This window comes from Python bivittatus, unplaced genomic scaffold (assembly GCF_059951505.1).
Source record: "Python bivittatus isolate LINGU-HERP-01145 unplaced genomic scaffold, Pbiv_v1 ctg000690_np1212, whole genome shotgun sequence".
In the NCBI taxonomy this organism is placed as follows: Eukaryota; Metazoa; Chordata; class Lepidosauria; order Squamata; family Pythonidae; genus Python; species Python bivittatus.
Window position 1 is genome coordinate 6,094,905 of NW_028277096.1, and position 24,686 is coordinate 6,119,590.

General features: G+C 43.7%; 1 protein-coding gene across 1 annotated transcript; it reads right to left on the reverse strand.

Moving 5' to 3' along the window:
• Positions 1-163: 163 nt before the first annotated feature.
• XAF1 (XIAP associated factor 1) lies at positions 164-14,188 on the reverse strand. Its single transcript, XM_015888454.3, has 8 exons — positions 14,057-14,188; positions 11,173-11,308; positions 9,654-9,710; positions 5,958-6,153; positions 4,281-4,342; positions 2,873-3,223; positions 2,379-2,445; positions 164-1,105 (listed from the first exon to the last, which is right to left on the reverse strand). The coding sequence occupies exons 1-8, from the start codon at positions 14,161-14,163 to the stop codon at positions 1,062-1,064; spliced, it is 1,020 nt and encodes a 339-aa protein (XP_015743940.2). The 5' UTR covers positions 14,164-14,188; the 3' UTR covers positions 164-1,061.
• Positions 14,189-24,686: the final 10,498 nt, after the last annotated feature.

The following is a 24,686-nucleotide window of genomic DNA, read 5'->3' on the forward strand; positions in this document are numbered from 1 at the left end:
TTTGAACTTTCAAAAATCTTTTATGGAAGCCAAACATCTGCCCTGAACTTTCTACCAGATAATAAATTGGTGAAACTTCAGAACCCAACTTCATCATAAGCTCTCTGGGGCTTAGTAAATGCTTGACAGGTCCCTGGGACAGAGGACTAGAGTGAAAGTGATGGCTGGAAAGAATACAAGTAGGACTTGAACTAGTGTCTTTAGTGCATAAATAGTTTAAACATTTAAGGGGAGAGCTTATTCACCATACTGCTTTCTCAGGATTTGTAAAAATAAATTACCTGTTTTCTGTCCTTTTCAGGCAGAAAACAGACTTAAATTGTTTATTTAATCTTTATAGAATAACCTAAATGGGGATGAGGGGGAGGCTAGAATCATCCACCCAAAACTCCTGGCCCCTAATTGACAGCTCCATCCAGTTCACACAATCGCTTATCCACTGTGCTGTAAGATCAAAAGTGGTCCTGATACCAGGGACATCCACAGGGGGTGGGGGTGGTCATAAAAATCAAGTTGGTGGCTTTAACCATATGATCACAGCTGCCATCTTGACTTTGTCTCCCCCTCCTCCCCCTCACAGACTCCCCTGCATAATTCTGTTTAATGTTGCTTGACTCCTAATTCTTGGACTAATTTTTAAAACGTGGATATTGTGTAGGCAATGACTCCCATAACTTATAAATGCTTTAAATTCTGTGTTCCACCAAACTCATATTTTCTTCTTTGGGACAGCCAAGTCTCTCCTCAAAGACCAACACACTTTTCTTTCTTCCTTGAGAAGAGAAATGCAAGAACCTTTTCTTGCAGGGTTTTGTCCCGTGACCTGCAGTGCTTCTGGTCCAGCAAATGTTGTGTGTGCCATTCAGCCCAGCCAAATCTCATTGATTCTTTTGCATTCCAAAGACTCTTTGTTGTAAACTTGCAAGTGGGTGCTTGGGCTCAGTCTTGGTTGCGAACTGTAGCTCTTTTATTCTTAAAAAGGCAGATCAGGGTATTACAAAGCACTTTTCTGAACCCGATCATGCTGGAACGAAAAGGGCCAGTTCAGCCACTGAGAAATGTCATTGCCAGCTACTTCCTTCAGGTGAGCCTTGCATCGATTCTTCTGCAATACAAAGCAGGGAAAGGGAAAAATACTTTGGAACAGGGCAACAGGGAACAATAGCTTTGGCGTAGGTGAGGAGGGGGGAATGTCAGGGGAAGGGAATCATCTCCTCCCTGGCTCTTAGGAGAAAAATAAACAAACACCCATGCACAAAACATATTCTAAATGCATGCAGATTAAAGATCTTAACCTCTGGGCCTTATGTGTTTGTTTAGGACCAGTGCTTGGGGTGGATGGTACCCCTGCAGCCTGCCCATTTGTTCATGTTTGCTGGCACAGGGTACCCTCCTGTCATCTGGCACAACTGGAGCCTCCAGTGGAGGTATTGCGTATCAGGAGCTTGGTTAAGTATAAGTTCCATACTGTCACCACCATGGGGCCATTTTCAACAGAGAGCGACCACAGGGTGGCCCATGTGCCTCTAGAAACTGCTGAATGAAACAGATGCTCCACCCCTCAGTCTTCAGGCAGCTGCATCCATTGCTAAACAGTCTTGCTTTATTTGGAAGGAGACAAAGCTGTCTCAGTAGGAGAACAAGGGGATCTGGAGAGGCATGGAAGGAAGACAACTGTTGGAGGCCTGGCAGTGGAAGTCAATGCAGCTACCACTTTTTGAATTTCTAGTTGCTTGGTTGGTCTTGCCTGGGCGATACCAGGATTGTTCTTTTAACTTAGCTTTTTTTTTTTTCTTTTATTGGCCAGGCAATCAACCTTGATTGATAGGACTTCTCTGGTCTAAAGGCCGTAATAAATGTTTTGATTTTGACAGGACTAAACAAGGTTGGATCTGATTAGTTCTTAGATGGGAAACCACCAGGAAGTTCCAGTGTTTATGCTGGAGTGTGAAATTAAAAAACAAACAAACAAACCTGGCAAACACTTCTGTACTGCTGCCAGAAAAATAACCCTATGGACATATCCATGAAGTTACCAGGAGTCTATATTTTTTAAATTATTACTAGAAGCTGCTTTGTGGACTGTTGGAAGTGAAAGTGACAGTAAAAGGGGGGAAGTTGCTATCTAAAGTAACTCCAGTTGTAGTTCCAGTGGTGGCAGGACAGAAAAGCAGATGCTGTTATACCATTCTGAATCTCCAGCAGTGCAACACAGGGAGGGGGGCACTCTGAACAGCGCTTTTAGTGGCACAGTGCAGCCTCCTTGCACAGATGGAGACACTTTAAACATTTGTATGGTGCTCCCCATTAAAAAAAATGTTTAAATAATTACAGGGGAGGGAGAGAGGGAGGGCGCGAACCAGAAGTCATAATAGTACCTTTTTTTCCCAAGAATCGTGGACTCCGTCGAAGTGCTTGTAGGGAAGCTGCCCGCTGGCACTTTTTCTGAAATAGGAATGAAATCAGGAATTCATGCCTGGCCTCAGGATACTTCTGCTACTGCGGCCTCTTTTTTTAAAAATGTCCTTTTTAAAGGCATTGTAGAGAGACTCAGTTTCAAAAAGCTACTAAACTTGAATAACCTTTTTTGGTCAACGTTTCCCTTCCCCCCACCTGAAAGAAAGAGGATACCAGTTGCCTTGAGGGATCCTAAATAAGCCATGGCCATTTTCTAAATACAGAGATTAATAGCTTGCTATGACTAGGATTTCAGCCATTTAGTGGCACTGCTGGGGAGGTACACGTAGCTTCGCCAAGAGAAGCAGGTCCCACCATGACCCCTCCCTGCAGCTGCTTCAGAATCCCCCGTGTCCCAAATGGCTCCCGTATTGCTTGGCTGAAGCCACATTCCGATAGTCTTCACCTTCCTCACCTCGTGCTTCTGTAGGGTTGGGCTTGGAAGGAGGATGTTGCACTGGGAACATGTCACCAGCTGGTCATACGTATCACTGAGGGCCTGCGGCCCATTGGAGGTCAGGATGGAAGCAAAAGCCTGGCAGCTAGATGCCTTTTTACTTCTTGAAGGCTTCAGAGATACTTTCTCGATGGAAGGCAGCTCTCCGTCCTTCCTCTTGGGGCGGACATCTTTCTCAGCCTTCATCTTCCAAGGAGGAGAAGGAGGAGCTGGAGTTGGAAGGCTCCATGGAGATGGAGGAGAGCTTGATTTTGTGGGAGAATGGGTGGCGAGACCCCCCAGGAGCTGTGAGAGTGAACTGCATTCATTCTGTGGGTGACATAAAAGGGATGCTGCAAAGAAGGCTTGGTAAATGTAGGTTAAGAAGCCATCATAAAAGTGGAAGAAATGACCCAGAAATTAATTGCCCCAAAATACAGAGACAAAGATAGTTTGTTCTCTGATAAAACCTTTTCCTCCTTTTCACCTAATAGTATTGTTGAGTGAGAAGGACCCCCCTTTCTCCCTGTCCAACCCCACATTTCCAGAGTATAATTGCCCTTCACCCACAACAAAGGCCAAAGCTCAGCGGTCTGCATGCAGGCAGTCCTGGGTTCAAACTTCAGTACTCCAGTTAAAAGGATAAAAGGTGAAGGTAAGTTTTTTCCTCTGCCCCAAACTTTTTTCTCCAGGTATTTTTAAAGTTCTTTTACAGTCAGCTTGACTAAGCGCTTTCATTTAGGTTTATTTAAACTGTTGTCCGTTTTAGTGTTTTTCTGATTTTTAATGTTTTAGTAACTTGCAATCTCCCTATGAACTTTCAGTAATTGGATAGATTAGAAACATAATCAGACAATAATCACAGAGGAGGACATACTGGAGCTATGTTCTGACTGTGACTGCTTTTGGAAAACATATGTAACCTAGTTCTTGAATTTGTTTCTGGGTTCACATAATATATTGTGAACCATAAGCTGAATTTACTGAAAATGCTAAGCTACAGAAAATTGAATAAGGTTAAAGCCAATCAATCTTTCCACATCCTGCAAATGCAGCTGCTAGAGCTTTAACTGACCAGTTAACATGCAAACATAGCTGGTATTTTCATAAAATTGCCCTTCCTTCTTTTGCAATAAGATTATCACCACTTGGTTGGGTACAAAAGAGAAAAGCTATCTGAAAGTGTGGCTGGCGGCTCACGAGACAGATTGTCATCCCCACCAAGTTCTACTCCAACCATGATGCAAAAGAACAGACCAGGGAATTGGCTTGGATTAACCATGCAGGCCATTTGTGTGTCCACTGATCACCATCAAAATCTCTAGGTTTTTGGTCACCCCTCACTTCCACCACTACAAGGCCAGTTTTAGATGGACAAAATTCTTACCAAGTGGTGTAGATATTGATCTGTTGGAAACCAATTGTTACACTGCTGGCATAAATTAGAACCTAAAGGTGAGAGGTAGAAGACAATAATCAGTCCCAACATTCTGGCCAAGGAGCTGCAAAAGAGATTTCAGACTGGTCTGCCCCCCTTCCAACAGCCTCAATACTACCAAGCCAACACCCAGGCACAGATTCAGTAAGGGAAGAGAATATGATCATTCATTCATTTTGTCCCTCTCTTAAGTTTCCTAGGATAAATTGGGAAATACTGGGGCTTGGAAATGGGTTGTGCAACCCCAGTTTTAGCAAAATCAACAGCATGTTCACAGAGAAGTTAAATTCCTGATCAACTATTACTTTCAGCTAGACACAAAGAAAGCACTAAAGTTAACAAAACACAATGTTGTATTCATACAAGTGAGTAACTAAATCAATCATATCAATGCTTTAACATGATCACACAACAGGCTATGGCAATGATTAATAGGGCACCTGCACTATAGCCAGTGAAATCAATCAACACAACTTGATTCCCAGAATTTTTTTTTTAAAAACTCCAAGTAGAGGAGGGCAAAAATTAAAAATGGTGCTAACTGGTTTGTTAATAGCTGGCAATTATTAGCAGAAAACAAGCTGGCTGGCCTGTTGTTCCCTCGTAAGCAAGGAACAAGATGTGCATTCATGGAGTCTGAGCATGCAAAGTGATGCCAGTATACAAGCCATGCTGTGCAGTAGTATCACAACACAGGAACGTAAAGGAAGGAGTTGTACAATGATGTCACTGATGGGTAGGGTTTGCTACACCTTGTCCTGCCTTGCTGCAGACACCCCTGGTGGCTAGGTTCCCACAACATTCTGAACTACAAGTTACTCTACCTTATTTTAGCCTTCCCTAAATTCTTATGATTTCCCCAATCCTCATTCTAGCTTCCAGTGAGGAATGTGCCATTCCTAGGGATCTTAGTTTTTATTCTGCCCCTTTCCAGTTGCTAAACTTCTAAGCAAAGAAGAGAGAATAGGCTTATTTATTTTATTGATTGATTACAGCATCTCTTTACTAGCCTAGGCAGTTCTACCTCTGAACTGTCAGAGCAAGCAGAGATCTGTGGCAGATGGAAAACATGGGTTCCTGTTGGCAGTTTGAATTCAGCAGGAACTCTTGTTAGAGGATGTGCTTGCAAACATAAGGAGAATGCTGAATGAATTCTAAGCAATGAAGTAGTGTGTCCCATTTTTTAAAAAAAGACTACGTTCATTATACGATTCTCTTGGATGCAGATTATGGGCTTAGTGCAGCTGTCAGCAAATGCTAACAGATGCTCATTATATCAAAAATAAAGCTAGATTCAGAAATACATGAGGATAGGAAAGCCTCACTTCTGTCTAAACTACATCTTGAAGAAAGGAACGCACAAGAGAGAAAGAGGGAGAGATGGGGAAGGGAAGGTCACTTTGGTCTTTCATTTAACTAACCATAGGCCAGGGGAAAAACAGGGTAGCAGGTAAACAGCCTTCCCCTTATCTATCTTTCCATTTGTCCTTGGAGCAAAACAGCTCCTACAGTAGGTGCAAAAAGATGGGGCAATCTCCAACAATTTCCAGCTTGCATTTCAAGAGGGCATTGATGGGGAGGGAGAATGGACAAAGGTACCAAGAGACCTACAAGTGTGAAACTCACCACGGGCCCTCAGCTTGTTGCCCGCTTGGCAGGTGAGCGCGTGCCCCTCTTGGTCTTTGTGCATTACATATTTGCCACAATCCCAACACATGGTGGTCCGGCTGCCACAAGCATCCAGGTGAGGTTGCAGCTTGAGGAATGGCATCTCCAGCTCACAGAAGTGGCACTTAACTGAGCGCTCTTGGCATTCTTCAGCCTGCAGGGATGGGAAGAACATAGGACCTAAAGGTTAAGCTTTGGCAGCTGTATGAAAGTCCTCAGAGCTGCAGAAGGAATCTTGGACAGTCAGAGCTGGCTATGGAGCACAGGGGTGTGGATGATGTCTAGTTTTGTATGATGTCTTGTACATGGCATAAGTCTGAGTCTACAAAAAGCCATTTTCTGGGTTCACCCAATGCATGAAGCATAAACTGACCAAAGGGACAGAATTCCCACAAAATGCTAAGCTGCAAAAACCCAAATCAGTTTCACCTACAATGTAGTCCTCAACTTACGACCACGATAGGGACTGGAAAATTCATTGTTAAGTGGTGTGGTTGTTAAGTGAGTTATCACTTGATCGCACCCAATTTTATGATATTTTTTGCAGCAGTCATTAACCAAATCACTGCGGTTAAGTGAATCATGCAGCTGTTAAGCGAATCACATGGTTGTTAAGTGAATCACGTGGTTCCCCACTGATTTTGTCGGAAACCAGCTGGGAAGATCACAAATGGTGATCACATGATCCTGGGATCCTGCAACTGTTGTAAACACATGCCAGTTGCCGGGCCCTCAAATTTTGATCATGTGACCGCAGGGATGCTGCAATAGTTGTAAGTGCCAGGACCAGTTGTAAGTCACGTTTTTCAGTGCTGTTCTAATTTCAAATGGTCACTAAACAAATGGTCATAAGTTGAGGACTACCTGTACTGTGAGACTAGGCTTGAAGCTGCCATAACCTAAAGATGAAGCAGGCACATAAGCAGAGGACAAAAAGCCAGGAATCTTGTCAAAAAGATCCCTTTGGGGAGGTATGAAAAAAGGAAACAAGTCATTAAGGAAACAAAGGAAAAATGTCACCTGAATCAGACAAAGAAACTGGGCCTGAGCACAAGGAAAAAAAAACAATCCCTGTTAATCAACAAAGCAGGAACTTCTGGGGATAAAAAGGGGTCCTGAAGGCCACCTACTCCTTGAGTTGTTTTTGGATCCAGACTTGTTGGCTTCCATCCCTCTAGTAAGTGCCTGGGAGCCTAGTTGAGAAGGACGTGGCTAAGTGTGGATGAGGGTGTATGCATGTGAGAAAGAGCAAATACAGTTTTGCTGTTACTTTAAATTCACTGGATCTCCATGTATTCCAGTGAACCTGAGGTGCCTCAGTGTTTGGCTGAAAGTGATTTGTGTGTGTCCCTAATTATTTCCAGGCTGTTGACCAAGGCTGAATGACTTGTCTAGTCTAGCTGGACCTATATGGAAAACCCAGGTAGAAAGCAAGGGAGGCTTACAAGACCCGCATGCCTCAACAGGCTATGAGTGTGTGAATGAGTGACCATAAGCCAAGCCTGGGAATGTGTGTAACACTATAAGGCCCAAGGCAGCTTGTCTTTACCTTGCTGTAGACTAGGGTTTCTCAACCTTGGCAACTTTAAGATGTGTAGACTTCAACTCCCAGAATTCCCCAGGCAGCTTGAAGTCCACACATCTTCAAGCTGCCAAAGTTGAGAAACGTTGCTGTAGACAGTAAAGAAGATGACCTTGATGGAGATGTTGCCTAGGCAACGGAGCTTGCATATCTCCATTAAGATCACGTTCACTATTGTGTATCTGTTGAGGAGGGCCATAAAAACTTGGCTTTTTAAGAAAGCACCAGGAAGGAGGGTGGGGAACGTTAAAAGCCCCCACCCTGGGTAGTGTTTGGACAATTCTTGTTCCTTGATATCCATAGTTGCCTTTGTAATTTTTGCTCCTGTTTTTGTGGCCAATGCTCCCAGGGGCCATTTCTTACACCATGACTGGATTCACAGAGTACATGTCAAGTTATTGAATTATCCTAATTTGGGGGGTTGCACAGTAGACTGAACATCAAACAAATTTCATTTATTTATTCCATTTCTACCACCACTCACTTGCCAAGTCATTCTGGGCAGCTAACTAACGCTAAAAGCAACAACATAAAAAATAAAAATCCAGCAAACCAGTAAAAACACACCATGACACCTACAGCAGTGGGCACAAGACAAATATTGACATATACTGACAGCTCACACAGATCTCTTCGGGGCCTTTCTAAAGGCCAGCAGGGTCAGGGCCCTCTGGATCTTCTGGAGAGGGATGCTGTTCCACAGGGTAGGTGCAGCAACAGAGACGGCATGTTTCATGAGTCCCTCAAGATTACACTGTTGGGACCCAGAGCATGCCTACCCTGTCTGATATTGTTGGGGAGGCAGAGATAATTAGACAGATGGTCCCTCAAATATCCTAGCCCTGGGCCAGGAAGGGCTTGAGAGGTAACAACCAGCACCTTGTATTGCACTTGAAAGCCAACCAGTTACCAATGCTAGTAATGATGTTACATGGGCATACCAAGCTGCACCCATAACTATCCACATTCTGGACTCCCTGTAACTTCTGAGTAGTCTTCAAGGGCAGCCTCATGGTTCTCTTCAAACATCCTTGAGCTGATGCAAAACAATCCTGGAATGAGATTTCCTGTTCTCACTGCTGATCCCTGTTCTGCTTATACTGCACACATTCCAAGTCACTACCAAATGAGGTTCTCCTGATTTTGTATGTGCCAACTGCAGTAGGCAAAATGATTGGTCTACTTCTCTATGCTCCCTCCACAGAATGTCACCAGCCAGATGGAACTAAGGACATGGTAGCAAAATGAGGTGGGGAGATCTTATAAATAGGGTGCAAATTTTTAAAAAAGCGGGGCAGATAAACCATGGTTAGCTATAGTTAGCTATACTCTCAGTTGCATTGCATGGTTAGCACTGAACTATACTTGGCATGTGCAAATGCTGTCACTATTGAGTAACAAGCTTGAGTGTGTTGCCCCATAATGTTCAAAATGATCATCCATCAGAGGCAACAGAAACACTCTCTCACCTATTTACTTCATGTATTTATTAAATTTATGGACCACCCATCTCAGCAACTCTTGGCATTTAACAACATTAACACAACTAAAGCTTCCATGGCACAAGAAAAATACCACAGCTACTATTGATGACATCTCACTTCACCCAAAACCTTCTGGACTGACTTCCAGAAAGCTACTCCAGATGGGGCCACTCCTGTTCCACAGGGAAGCTGTTCCAAAGAATTAGTGCTACCACTTAGAAGCAGCATTTCTGGCCTCAGCCCTTCCCACCTCCCAAAATAGGATACTACAAGCAATTTCTCCTAGGATTAATGTCTTGGACAGGTTGACTCTCATTGGAGAAGTAGTCCTGAAGGTACCTAGATACCAATTCATAAGAGTTTTATGGCATTTCATCCCCTTTATGGAAATGAAAGAGATACTGCAATGACTATGGTGGAGCTGGCTCCCTTTCAGCTCATGTTAGCCCACACATAACTGAATGATGAATGAAGAATAAATGAAGAACCTGTTCTCCCAGCACAGGTGAGAATGAAATCAAGCACCTGAATATACCTGTACCCATCCCACAAACCTTGTGTAAAGGCAGGGACAGATGCCCTCCTTACCTCATGGTGCTCCAGCAGATACTGTTGGATCATCTGGTGACAGAGCTTGCATCTGACCTGAAAGAGGGAAGAGGAGCATGGAATGCAGGCAATCGGCTGCTATACCCAAAGACACACCCACTCCTTGGATGTCAGGAAGGCAAGATGCAGCACTGATCTGCTCCAAAGGTTTTTGGGTTTTGCCAAAGAGCAGCTCCTGTTTGGTCTGCAAGGCAGGTGGAGCTCTTTTTAGAGGCTGCCTGCAATGTTACAGCTCACCCATGAATCTACATTTATTTGTTTATTTGTTTGTTTGTTTGATCAAATTTGTCACTGACCATCTTGTGAAACAACACTGGGTGGTTTACAACAAGATAAAAATTCATTAAAATGCAACATAAAAACAGTCCTAAAAATAAATAGGTTCCAAGAAGATGGAAGGTTGGCGAGTAATTCCAGGGAGCTTCATCAGGGGGCTAACCACCCCCAGGGACGGGTAGAGCCCATATCACCCCATACACACTGACAGACCCAGGTCTTTAAACCTTTTCGGAAAGCCAGGAGGGTAGGGGCCTGCCGCACTTCTGCGGGGAGAATATTCCAAAAGGCGGGGGCAACGGCAGAGAAGGCATGCATGTTTTTGAGATGCATCATGGAAAGAGGCAAGGTGTATGAAGGTTAATTTTAGACAAATCAGCTTTAGAAATGAAAGGTGAAGAGCCTTTGTTCTAGATGGGATTTAGGAAGAAGAGGGCCAGGTGAGGGTGCTCCAATCTATTATCCATTGGTTTTCTGAGTCCACCTCAATGTTAAGCAATAACCCATTGCAAATATCCATCTATAGAAATCATGGGAACTTCAACACTGTCACTCTCCAAGCTTTCAGAAGCAGTTTGAAGACTATCCATTATTGTATTCGTTTCTGTTGATCTGGTGCTGAGAACAATTCAATTCGATTCATTCATTCATTGTTTCGACCATGGGTCGTAACAAATTGGTGCTGAGAACAAGGAGGGAAAATCACTGCCCCACCTCAAGTTCCTGCAAATCCTGCAGCAACAATAGTCCACTATCTCACCCCACCCATAAAGAAAATGATTCCAATAGTCAGGCAGTGTCAAAGTTTGTTCAGTGGGAAGTCAAGGGTGAAACTGACAAAACTGTTGCTATGGGCAGGGGGGTGGGGAGTGGCAATCTATCAAGCCAGCCCTGCTATTATAGGACCTGAAGCTCAAACCTTCTATGGGAATAAGAGTTCCTTCCAGTGGGGAAGTGGAGCTGCAGCATCTTAAAAAACAACACAGAAGTCTAAGCTGTTTCGAGTAGACCATAGCTACAAGGATCAGCTCAGTTCTCCCATGCCACTGACAATGTGGCAACACAGAGATCCAGAACTTCCTTTAAGTTGGTGGAGAATATTATCAAAGAGGTATTTCTGCAATATAATCTCTAAGCATACCATGTTCCTGTTGCCTCATAGGTACAATGGCTCACTGACTGCCTCCTATCAAAGGTTAGCAAAGCAAAAGGTCCTCCGTACCTGTTGGTGGGCACTGGCAAGGTGCTCCTTCATCTCCTTTGAAGCAACCAGTTCCTCACACTTGGGGCAGACAGCAAGAAATCGCATGCAATGAGCTTCATGGAGGGAGAAGTTCACCGCAGCCACGTCCCGCTTGCTGAGCAGGGAAAGAAAAGAAGGACCATGGGCAAGATCACCCTGATGTCAGAAACTTCACTTTTGGTAAAAAGGCTGGTATAAATAGACCAATTCTTCTTTCTATTCCTTGCAACCCAATGGCACATTGGAAATAAATTGCATAAAGGGGCTTGGCACTGGGTCTGTCGATCAGGAGGCTAATTCTTGAAAAACTGAACAGAATGGGATCATATTTGGAATTATGGGATCACCAGCAAAAGAAAAAGTGAGTTTGAAAATGTGCCAGGTCCAACTGGAGCTGTGGAGAAAAATATTCCAGGTAAAAATTCCCCCAATGCATCCTATGCAAGAGGAAGTTGGGCAGGGTTCAGATTACTCACAACTGCTCCATACTAAACCTTCTTCCCTTGTGACCAAGCAACCCAGCATAGCGAAGATGTGGCCCACCCAGTGCAAGCAATCGCACAAACTCAGAGGCAATGGGAGGGAGAACAGAAATACACAGATGCAACATTACTTTGTTACACAGAAGAAAATACAGATGCCTCCTGTGGCCACTGCTGGCAAAGTGGTCTATTGTGCACGGTTTTCTTACCTTGGTTAAGTGAGTATTGAAAGGGCAGGTTTTTAGGAAATAACAATTTGGATTTATATCAGAGCTCAAGGCAGTTTACATGGGTACAGCCCTTCATTTTATTCTCACAAGAACAGTCCAGTGAGGTAAGGTGAGCTCAGAGAATGACAGGTCCGAAATCACCCAATTAATTTCCATGGCTGTATCTAGTCCAGCAACTTAATCTGATAACCACAGTTCTTTCAGATTCATACAGTAAATCCAGAAAATTGGTTAATTCAATAACCAGATTAAGCATGTTGTGTAAAGTCTTGGCTGACACTCTACATCAAGAGAATTTGGAGATTCTTTCTCAAACACTGAAGACATTTCAAGGTACAGGATCATTTTCAAATGATAACACAATTTTTCAACATGGATGGTTAAGGTGTTGAACCAGGGGCAGCAGGTTTTAGTCAACCCTCAGCCATGGAAACTCAACACATGACTTTGGGCCAGTCGCTCCCAGTCCAGCCTACATCCCAGGGTTAGTGCTATGAGGATAAAATGAAGAGAGAGCCCTATGTAAGCCACCTTTTCCTCCGAGAGAAAAGGCAGGATGGAAATCTATTTATAAATAAATAAATAAATAAATAAATAAATAAATAAATAAATAAATAAAAGTATTGGCAATTGAGAAATTTAAAATTCTTTGAGGCAGTTGCATTAGCAGGATAACTCAACACAGGGACGAAAATTCTAGAAATTAGATCTCTCTAAAAATATTCTTTTAATCAAATCTGCTCACAGTTCATGTTTTCTTTAATACTTGTACAGCCACAGGTTATTGAGCAAAAGATTAACTGTGACCAGATTCGACTAAAAGAATATTTTTGGACTGACATACCGAATATTTGGATTTTTCCTCAAGGTCACGTATGTAGGAGGAGAGTAGAAGAAAAGCAAGAGAAATACACATACACACTTATAAATATAAATATAAAATATTTATATATATATACATATTATTATATAATATATATTATATAATTTATATATATATATACACACACACACACACATACATATATATATACATACACATACACACACATATATATAAATTTATATATATATAAAATATTTATGAATACATAAATAAATATATATTTCCAATCCCCAATAATTCCCAATATCAAGAACAGCCTTCACAAATGGGATTCTGTTCTCTGGTCTAAACGTCTAGACAAGGCCTGTTGAAGGTTCCCCGCCTCCACAGGAAGTAGTGGGTGGGGGGCTGATGGCAGGCCTTTTCAGTAGCCCCCCCCCACACTTTGGGATATTCTTCCCGCAAAGGTACCCTGGGCCCTGACCCTCCTTGCACTTTGCAGTCCTTTGCAGAACACCCAGTTCAAGTGTTTTTTTGATTTGGGATGAGTGTGGGTGACAGTCAAAAATACTGTTGTTTCTACCGTGATGATGCTTTTTCTGTTTTTATATGGTTGCTATTTTTATCCTTTGGTTATCCGCTGCACAGTGTCTCAATCGGTGTTTCTCAACCTTGGCGACCTGAAGCTGTGTGGACTTCAACTCCCAGAATTCCCCAGCCAGCCATGCTGGCTGGGGAATTCTGGGAGTTGAAGTCCACACAGCTTCAGGTCGCCAAGGTTGAGAAACACCAGTCTAAATATTGTAAAATAAATACAAAATAATTTACCTTTTTCTTCTATCTTTTTCCTTACTCATCACTGCCATTTTGCACTGCTATCATTCCCTTTGTTGTTGTTAAGCCCTACCTGTTCTATCATGAAGGACACCAACCAGCTAAAAATGACCCTCGGTCACTAACAGAAACCCCAGCAGTGCCAGGCTAGGCACAGAAACTGCCCTTCATCGAAAAAGCCCAACCAGCGAGGCGGCTGCTGGCCGGGGAATTCTGGGAGTTGAAGTCCACACGTCTGAAAGTTGCCAAGCTTGAGAAACCCCGGGCTAGCGTTTCGTGGCGGGGCGTCCTAGGCCACGCCCACCCCAGTTCCAAAGAGATTCTTCTCTCTCTCTCTCTCCCCCCCCTCCCTCTCTCCAGCCGGCCGCCAATCAGCGAAGTCCAGATTCTGCAACAGAAGGACGCCACCCTGGCTACAACCAAGCCCATCTGCCTGCTCCGAGGACAGACCGCTGCGTCGGAAGGGGCAACTAGCGTCGAGGCTTCCTTACCAGTTCTTGCAGATGCGTCTCTCCTCTTCCATTTCTCCGCTCGGACTCTTTCCATCTTTCACTTTCATTTCTGCAATCTGGAGCGGCGGAAACGAAAGTGAGAACATCTGCCTGCCCGTAGCACATCCCTTTTGCCGCTGCCGCCACGGACAGAAACTGGATTGACCAGCCAGGATGTCTACTCCCTTCAAAGACAGAACATCTGGGAGCCCCCCGCTTCCCGGCCGAGCGCCAAACGCCCGCAGCTAAGTAGAGTTCAGTAAGAACTCCTCTCTTCTCTTCTCTTCTCTTGGAGAGTTGGGTAAGATTTGGGAAACCACCAGAGGGCAGCAGAGCTCCTCAGGTTGGCCTTCCTTCCCCATCGCCAAGGCTCGGAGACGAGCACGCTCGTTGCTTAGGTCCGCTCTCACGTTGCAGCAGGGAAAGCGCCTCACGCAGCAGGTGGTGGGACGGAGTGGCTGAAACATTCCTCTTGTGGGGCCTAGCCGGTCCCCTCTCTTCGGAAAACGACAGACGTTTTCAGCCTGTCTTGGGGCACCGAACTAGCTTGCAGCTTTCAGAAGCAGAAGACCCTGTTCCGACGTAGTTTGTTTCCATAGGTGTAATGGGAAAGTTGGGGTCCTTTTCCAAGGCTGCTAAATGTGGGCTCAGCCTTACCCAGCACTTTTGCTTGTCAGACTAGCGTGCTCTTTCCTTTAAAAGTGGCAAGATCCCTAGTGGTTAATCATCTAGATCCGTGTTTCTCAACCTCAGCAACCTGAAGGTGTGTGGATTTCAGCTCCCAGAATTTCCCAGCTGGCATGAAGTTGCTGAGGTTGAGAAACACAGATCTAGAGGACTCTTTCCCTGTTTGTAGTTTCTGTTGGCACAACAGCTCCTGACGATGCCAATATTTTGTTTTGATTGCATAACATTGGCCAAATCATCCCCCTCCAAGATGTAAGTAGTCTTATACTGATGAACAAGATGTTCTCCTCCTTAAATCCCCATAGAGCCATTACATATAAGTTTGTGTATTTCTCTCTCAGCCTTGATCAGTCATTGGCAGTTTCCTGGAGGTGGGTCCTAATTCTTAATAGGAAGGAAAGCATGCAGTGGCCATTCATTAGTCAGTCAGCATCCTCAAAATATTCTCCTCCTTCCTGCTCCCCCACAATGAGGAAAATATGTTTTGCTAACACCGGTAAGGTCAGCCTACCGCTCTCTTGGGAAGAGCCAAGCAATGTTAAGAACCTACAGCAAAAACGGCTCTAAGAAACAGAAGAAGCATCTTTTGGGTGCCAGGGCTGACTTCCTGAGATACAACACATGTATCCCCAATGTCAGAGCAATGTCACTCTCATACTTCACAAAAAACAGGTTTGAAGCTTGTGCAGATCTGCCCTGATAAATCTGTTGATCTTCAAAATGCTCTCTGGATTTTTGCTGAGGCTGATCACACTCGTTGCAATTCCCTTGGAAATGTTAACCATAACCATTGTTCCTAAAAGGAGCTGTGGCTTCCCAAAGATGGACAATTAATACAACTATCCAACAATGAAAAACCTTAGGGCCAGGATGAGATCCTCAGCAGATTTCCTCTACTCTTGAGAACGGGTGAACCAGAAGAATTCTGGCTCTTGGGACCAATTCAGTCCCACAGTGCTGGGACTACTCAGGCTATGGGTGCAGCAAGAGCCAAACCTCTAGTATTCAGCCAAGGTCGCCAAGCAGCTCTTGAGATACCACTATTTTTTCTGAACTTACCTTTCCTTGGGCCCCTTATGATGTCTGGACCATCCCCAGGAGAGCAAATAATGTTTTACAGCCCATCACCTTGCCCTCTAGCCATGTAACAATGGTTCTTACTGAGTCAACCAATCCTGTCTCTGGGGTTTCAACCAGGCTGTTACTCAGCAGCCATTGGGGAGTGGAGTTTTTGAAAGAGTTGTTCACTTTCTCATCGAATGGTATAGGAACCACAGCCAGGTGGTGGCCTTGGTTTCCCATGATGGAATCATGATGCTGGACCTCAGAACCACTTTAGGGTAGGGAGTGGTTTCCCTTTCCACTCTTCCCTTTCCGTCCATGATCTCATACATTGAGATCGTGATGATTCAGTTGCTGAGTTCATATAACACACTTAACCTGGATGTTGAATTAAACCATTTGGGGAGGTTCTGCAATAGATTCCACCTAATCTAACCAATATGATTGGGTTTGCCCGACATCCTAGGTTAACAGAGAGAGAGTGAGAGATGAAAAGTTCAAGTTAACCAAGTAAAGCAGGAATGCAGCTACAGTAATAGGTCTTTAACTGGCCTAGTTTAATCAGTTGTGTACACCCTTGCTTTAAGAGCGACTCAGACCTAGATAACTAACTGTACAAAGGCTAAAACAAGTATTGTTGAACTTTAAAGTTTAAAACTTTAAAGCCTGTTTAACTTGCACCGGACCATAACTCACTTCCTTAATGCATGAAGTGCATCATTTACATATATTCATGGTTAAGGGCAATTATAGCTCAGTGGAAGAACCTGTGATTTGAAAGCAAATGTCTGTAGGTCCACTCCTTTACATCACCTGGAAAAAAACAGTCTAAAATTCCAGGAAGCCCCTGCTAGTTGGTGATGACTGGGAGATAAATTGGAGCTAATTTCCCAGGGAAGGAATACTGCATGGAGAATGAAAATAACCAACTGCCATCTAGCACAAAGCAGGGGAAGTGTAAAACCAACACTTAGGACAAAGAGTTGAATTTAAACTCAAGCTTGGTGTTCCTCAACCTTGGCCACTTGAAGATGTGTGGCTGGGGAATTCTGGGAGTTGAAGTCCACACATCTTCAAGTGGCCAAGGTTGAGAAACACTGCTTAAGCTGGTATGACTGCAGCTTTAACTGTCCCAAGGCTATCAACTGTTTGAAAGAACGTCATTCCTAATGGCCAATAAGAATTCTTTACAGCTGTGTTGTGCTAAGTGTTTAGAAAGCTTCAGCCAAGTTTGAAGCAGTCAAGAGGAATCTGACATTGGCAGTCCTGGGGTAGCTGAATCTATAGCCTGACTCGGTAGTTTCACACAACACAATTGGCTATAATGGTGACTAGAGTGGGTCAAGCATGTTGTGTGAACCCATCCAATTAGCTAGTTTATGGTTGTGTATATTCTGTTAACTCCGCCAACTGAGTTAATTAGTTAGCCAAGGCTAAATTTAACCCAGTCAATGAAAAAGCAAAAAAATGCATTTGCACATGTAAATCGTGGTTAGGTGTGGCTCAGTTTGTGGTGCAAAGCTTACTAGTTTGCTAGTTTATATTTCAAAATATTGTGGCCCAGAAAATGGGATAATTTAGTACACAGGTCAAGCATGTTGTATGAACTGAGTCAACCAGTATAAAATAACTTATACTGAATCAATATTAAAGTAAACAGAGACATTAAACACAAAGAATAGTGACAATTATATTATCGTAAACTGTCTTGAGATTATTTTGTATCAAAAAGCAACATCTACATCTTTCAGTAATGAAAAATAATTATTAAGAGTGGCCATTCAACAAACAGATGTTGCTAATAATGGAAACATTGGATAAGTTTTCATCTCTCTTCCTTTTTGTAAGTTTTTATGCAAATCTGATAAAGATATTTCATGCCATAGATTCATCTTCAATGTCTATTTCAGAGGTTGGCTCCTACAGACCTTGATGGCCTTTGATGGGGCCTTGAACACCTGATTCTCCCCCCCCTTCCCAGGCACTGGGCCAGGATATCGTTTGAACTTGCCTAGATGTGTTCTTGGAGTTAATCGTCCCTGAATCTGTATGTTTTTATCTGTTATTTCGTACACTGATTTTTTAATCATATATAAGATACCCAGAGTTGCTTTGTGAGTGGTGGCCTTAAAAATTGAGTAAGTAAATAAATTATAATACTAACTCAGACCAGGTAGACTGTAGTTGGTGTGATACAGACTGGGCATCTAATGGTGAGTTGTGGTTTTGTAGAGGGTGATTCCTCCTTAGCTGTAGGGGACTGTCAGGCCTCCCCCGGGTGAGAGCTGGGAGTGGGGCAGCAATCTGGATTGTCCTCAAATTGGATGGAGGACTGAGTACCCTCACCAATACAGGCTGTCTGGTGGAGGGTGGATGTTTGATTGCACTGGGATGCTGTCTGGGATAACTGGAGGTGCTGAGTGTGGGAGCAGAAGTGCCCTGGGAATCCAGATAGCACCCAGGTGTGTTTGGTTTTGTGATTTTTATGGAGTGGGGGTCCTCTGACTTGAGGGCCAGCTGATATGGGTTGGGCGAAGAAGGAATTACTGGGGGCTTGGGGCAGGCCAGAACATCTCTGTGGTGATGGATATGGGAAGTATGGTGGGAGATGGGGAGGTCGCTCGCAGGGAACGTGGCCTCAATGTTTCATTCCAGGGTTGCATTCCGGCTGCCTGGGGTTGACCCTGTTTCCCAGTCATCTCTTACAGAGGCAGTGCTTCACCCCTTCTTCAAGAAGCCATTGCTAGACCCAACTGTATTGAACAATTTTCATCCAGTTTCCAACCTTCCCTTTTTAGGGAAGGTAGTAGAGAAGGTGGCAGCTCCAGAGAATGGAAGTCACAGATTATCTGGACCCTTTTCAATCAGGTTTCAGACATAGGTATGGGATCAAAACAGCATTGATTGCACCTGTTGATGACCTCTGGCAGGAGTGGGATGGGAATGGTATATCCATCCTTGCTCTTCTTGACCTGTCAGTGGCTTCTGATACCATTGATCATGATATCCTTCTGGATCTGCTCTGGGAGTTGGGAGTAGGTGGCACTGTGCTTTGCTGGTTCTTCTTCTTCCAGGGCTGGTTCTAGTTGATGTTGATTGGTGAGAGGTCCAGCTTCTGCTGTGTGAGGTTCTAGAGGGAATGCTACTCTCTCTGCCCCTGTTCCACATGAAGCCACTAGGTGAGGTCATCTGGCAGCATGGAGTGAAGTACCATCAGTATGCTGATGATATGCACCTTTACCTCTCTACCCCTGGCCACCCAAGTAATGCCGTGGAGGTTCTGACTCAGAGTCTGGAGGCTGTGGGGGTTTGAATGGGGAACAACAGGCTTTAGCTCAACCCTAGCAAGACTGGCTTTGGGTATTAGGGCCCCCTGATTCTGGGGATTTTCCATCTCTTGTTCTGGGTGAGGTTGCACTACCCCAAACACAACTTGTGTGCAGTTTGGGGGGTCCTCCTGGACTCACAGCTCCTGTTTGAGGAACAGATGGTAGCCATGGCTGGAAGGGCCTTTGTGCAACTTCGTGTTGTGTGCTAATTGAGCCTGTTCCTGGACTGGGAGGCACTGCTCATGGTCACTCATGCCTTGGTCACCTCCCAAATGGACTACTGCAATGCGCTTTACATGAGAGGATATCCTGATATCTGAAGGGGGATGTCAGGAATCATCTCTGGGTAATAGGTCTGGTTCAGTGGATGTGCTATAGAAAAAGAGAATGCTGGCAGCCACCAGGTTAATACTACTACAGTTGTAATACTATTGTCTGATTGTATTTCAGATGTAATTGTAACTTTTTTGTCTTTATAAATGAGGTTTGGCTTCCTTGCTTGGATGAGACTTCAATTAAGCCAAGTTGCAATGATGGAGTACCAGCTACTTAGGAAAAATAAGTGAATCCTGCTTTAATGCAGCAGCTTGGGCCACAGAAGTTAGCAAGTGAAATCCTTCACAGCACCATCTCTACTGATTCTGGCAGACCAAACATGTTTAAAAGGCATCGGGTGAAAGATGGCTCCACAGCTGGAACCCCCTTGCAGTTCAAAGACTATTTCTCCATTTCCATTTTCTGCATCTTTTAATGAAAATATCTGACTGACTCTTGTAAACAGCATACCCTTTTGGGGGGATTCAAATGATAGAATGAAGCAAGTGAAATCGTATGGGCAATACAGCTATGAAGCAAATTAGGGGTGTTTTCTCTTCAGGTGGACCCCAGGAACTCATGAACATTCCCTTGCAGGTTCCAGTGTGAAGGATCCCAAATCCTCACCCCCCTTTCCCTGATAGACTCTGCTTTTGATGAGCAACAAAGTGCATATCTGGAGAAAGGAAAGATGAGGTAGTATCTTCAGTGATGGCAAAGGAACATAAGTAGTCCTTGGTTCAGTAGCAGACTGAACCATTGTTTCTGATCTGAAGATCACAGAGAGTTTTGGGTTGGGGACATGCAAGTCATAACAGAACCTGAGAGCTGTTGCCTTGGGTGCTATCAAAGGAGATCTTGAGGGAACACAATGGCTTGGTAAATAGGGACACTGTGGAAGAACATGCCACTCACTCTGCTACCCTCCCTCCTTCATACAAAGACTTATGTGAGCTCCATGGTGCGTAACAGAACAGTACGAAATAGGCTGTGTTGGGCACTGCGAGCTGAGGGAGGCCTCAAGGTGGCCAGTTGTTTGGGGGTGGTTATTGTCTCCTGCCATATCAGATTCAACACAAGGGGCTGAAATTTACCAAAGTGATTCATTCATATCTGGGATTCCAATTCAACATTTCTTTTTAAAAAGGGATACTTTGAAAATAAGCACCTTAAATATTACCTGATGCTGTCATAATTCATTCAGAAGAAACATCATTACCATTTTCTAACCAGGCCAACTCAAGTCCCTCAAGACAACTGGAGTCTACTTCTTTAACTGAAGTTGCACAACACATTAAACAAAGCAAAAATGAGGCTGGATAATTTGCAATCCGGTGTTGTGGGAAGCCAAGCATTTCTTAGCATTTATGTCAATCAAACCATCTAGTTAAGCCATAATATGATTGATTCTTGGGGTGGGGGGTGGGGAAACTATGTTATATGTACACAGTTCTTCACTTTGCTAAAACAGGAGCTGGGATTAATCTATTATGTGAATTTAGCCTTTACATGGGGGAACTACAAATGGATTTCCAAAGACATAGCAATATTAAGTCTTTTCAAACAAACAGTGAGACTTTCGGCACCCAAACGCCTAACTAATAGAATTATTTTATCACAGATGCTCTTGTGGATTGAAATGAGTTATAGCTGATGAAGCAGACTGAGATCCACAAGGCTTTAGGTGACCAAAAAGAACCAAATTTTTACTCTTTTAAGATGCCACCTTCTGCTCTTCCTCCTCCCCTTTCTTGAATTATGCTGTTCTTCATGCTTCATTCTATCCCAGCCCCTTGTCTATTTCTATTCCTAGAGTGTTGGGTTTTTGATTGATTGATTATGTGCCATTAAGTCATTATCGACTCTTGGCGACCAAAGATAGATTTTCTCCATGATGATCTGTCCCTAACCTGGCCCTTCAGCTCTTCCAACGGTGCCCCCATTGCCACTGCAACTGAGCCTATCCATCTTGCTGCTGGTCGTCCTCTTCTCTTTCCCTCCACCTTTCCCAGCATTAGACCTTCTCCAGAGAGCTAGGACTTTGCATAATATGTCCGAAGTGGGATAATCTGAGCCTGGTCATTTGTGCCTTGAGTGAGAACTCAGGGTTGATTTGTTTGATGATCCATTTGTTTGTTTTCTTGGCTGTCCACGGTATTCTGTTAAATTCACCAAATACTTGCTGGAATGGACATAAATTTAGCAGGAATAGAAACTGAGGGAAGAAAAGAACAAGACAGAGCCCACAGAGCAGCAGGGGTGTCTGCAGAATGCGGGTGCATGTATGAAAAAAGTCCACGTAGCCGTGGCGTTCATCTGGATTTGTTTGACCCTATCCCCTGGACACCCCTGCACTGCAGTCCCTTTTCTGAGGGAATCACTGTTTTCCAGAATGCAATTCCCATTTAACAGGCACTTTTTGCTGACCTTTTAGAATATGAATGTAAAGGATTCACCTTGTAACTGGGGGGAGTCTGACTGCAGCTATATTTGATACTTTTGTGTTCAATTATCTTGAAGGTGGACAGGTTTAAACATGGTTCCTTCCTTCATACACATTTGAGGTTGCTTTGAAAATATTCCCAGAGGGCAGCAAAGTCCAAGGGGCCCCTGTCACTATTCCTAGTTTTGCTTTACTTGTTCTCTAGTCAAATTTTACAACCAGATTTTACCAGAGTAATCAATGGAGCCAATTTCACAACAGTGGCTGCTTTCTTCTAACAACCACAGGGGTCTGCAGAGTAAGGTCAAAAAAGTCAAGATGGCAACCACGGCGGTACAACTGAAGCTCTACGATGCACATAAAAAACAGGCAGAGCAAAAGGCGAAAGATTTATATGATCCAAAGAAAAACCAGACAAATGGAAGGGAAGGGGAGGATAATTTTTCTTCTAATGTAGCAGTCTTTTTTTGTATCGCCTTTTGTTTTACTTCCTTTGTATTTCAATATTTTAACAATAAGCATATGGGTTAAAATAAAAAACAGGCAGAGTTCAATCACATGGTTGTGATTGACCTTTTTGGCCATAGACCTCTGACAGTATCCCAAAATTGAAAATCCTGCAACGTGAAACACTTTGTACTTTGCAGGTCAGAGATGGAACGATGGCTGGAAAGACCAATCACAAAATCAATCAGGGGAAGAAAACACATTTTTGAGAGGAGATTTAAGAGAAACTAATAATGCACAAACACGCACACACACACACACATTTATTATAAATGTGAAGAAAAAGTGTGATCATGAATGGCTTGGAGAACAGATTTACTGTATCAGTACAATACCCTTAACCAAGCCAGCTGGAGACTGTGGGACTGCTTTCTCACATGCTAAACTTAGTTAACATTGGTTTGCTTTTTTTGTTGCTCAGCATGTTGTATGAAGCTAGCCTATTTAGCCAGTTTATGGTTCAAGGTCTGGTGCACCAGCTTCAGTGCGGGTTTTCTGGGTTTGCACAACACATTGAGCCAGGATCTGTTTCAGAGATTAGAACACAGGTTTTCCTCCCAGTATTTTGGTAAACGGCTTGCTTCTGGAGTGACAAGCATTCCAGAGCCAAACTTAGGCCCTTGCTAGGGCACCATGGTGTGTGTGCGTATCTCAAAAAAGTTAAAATTGGGCAGTTGGGCAACTGAAGCTCCATCCCTTTTTTACATGTCTTGCAATGCATGTCGAAAAGGGGTGTGGCCTTCAGGGCACAGACCCACCCATCCTCTAATTGCATTCCCAATACAGTACTTTGGAAGAATCTCAGACTGGAAAAGTCTGCCATAAAAAAGAGATCGAGGGGGGGCAGTGAAGCCAAGGAAAGCATGGGTTCTCCTCTTGCCAGCGCAGGACCCCCTGCAGGACGGTAGGAAAACAAGTCCTTTTCTACGCAGGCCTGATCACCTGGCTGTGGGGAGGCCAGAGTTCAGGTAGAGGTGAAAAGGAAGCCACAATGCAGCCAAGATCCCTGCAGAGATCAGAGGTGGATTAAGGACTCTTCTTGGCACAACTTGCTCACCAGCTTCCCTCCAGCTATGTGGAGAAGCCAGTTTTTCTGGTAACTCTTTGATGCCCGTATCTTTGATAACTCCCACACTGAGGGCACCCACGTACACAAATGGGTTTCCTAGGGAGAGGGGCCTGTGCTTTGAGTGAGGCACCCCCAGTTGCTCTGGGCCCTGTCCCCCCTTTGGCTTCAGCAAGGGCACCCAAACATCTGGAGGCTCTCTAGCTCAGCGGTCCCCAAGAAGGGAGTATGTGGGAAATACACTTCTGACACCCCTCCTCACAGTAGGTGGACGCCTTTGTGCACGGTAGGGAAGGGCTCCTTGTATTTCCACTTATCAAACACTTTTCTGAGCTGTGGGAGGAACATGCCAGTGGTTGTTTCATAAGAACCCAGATGCTGGCTTGCAAGAAATCAGATTCTTTTGGCATCTAACTCAGTATTTCCAACCTTGATTAGCAGGAGCCTTTTTCTTCAGCTGGAATTGACTAGGCCAGAGATTTCTGATTGCTAAGCAGGTGTTTTCATCGTAACCTGTGATCCCTGCCAAAAATTTCATAATTTATGTAAAGCTGCCTTACACCAAACCAAATCATTAATCCTTTTCCATATTTCCTGGGGCTCCAGGGGATTCCCCATCCTCATAGCACACCAATTTCTTTTTTCCTCCTCTTTTATAAACAATATTGAATATTTGAAAGCTGTGTTGCATTACGTGTTGAAAGCATTTTTAGCCTTTGTTCACTTGTTTTCTGAACAGACATGCATATGTACCCATCACACAATTCCTTTTCAGGGTAAGCAGAAAAGGAAGAAGAAATAGTAAGCAAAAGAAAAAAGGCATGAAGGAAGAGAAAAGGAAATGAGCTAAATCTAGTTTTCCCCATCTTTTTCTGTTGAGATGGATAAATACTATATCGTATACATAACCAACATGTAATTATCACATGGAGTATGAGAGGCTGTTAAAAGAACAATAAATGTGGAATATGGTATAAATATGAATACATGTATAAAATCATACAATCAATAAATGATATAAATGTCATGCATAGTACCTGTTAGTACTATAATATTTGTTTCCTTCCCCATCAACCTATTGCTGTTATTATTTACACCTATGTACCCCCTTTTTTCAGAGGATTGAAGGCTTTAATAAAATAGTTATACAAAAAAGGTGTTCAGCTGCAATTCTCTACCATTTAGCCTATGAAATATTGCCAGGTGAGTGTTGGAAGAACC

Bases quoted from the DNA above. Each gene is read 5' to 3' on its own strand.
- XAF1 (XM_015888454.3), bottom strand. From the start codon at position 14,163: ATGTTCTCACTTTCGTTTCCGCCGCTCCAGATTGCAGAAATGAAAGTG. The intron at 9,711-11,172 runs GTACGGAGGACC...TCCCTCTTTCAG, and splicing joins TTGCCAGTGCCCACCAACAG to GTCAGATGCAAGCTCTGTCA. The intron at 6,154-9,653 runs GTAAGGAGGGCA...CCATCCCTGCAG, and splicing joins ATCTGCTGGAGCACCATGAG to GCTGAAGAATGCCAAGAGCG.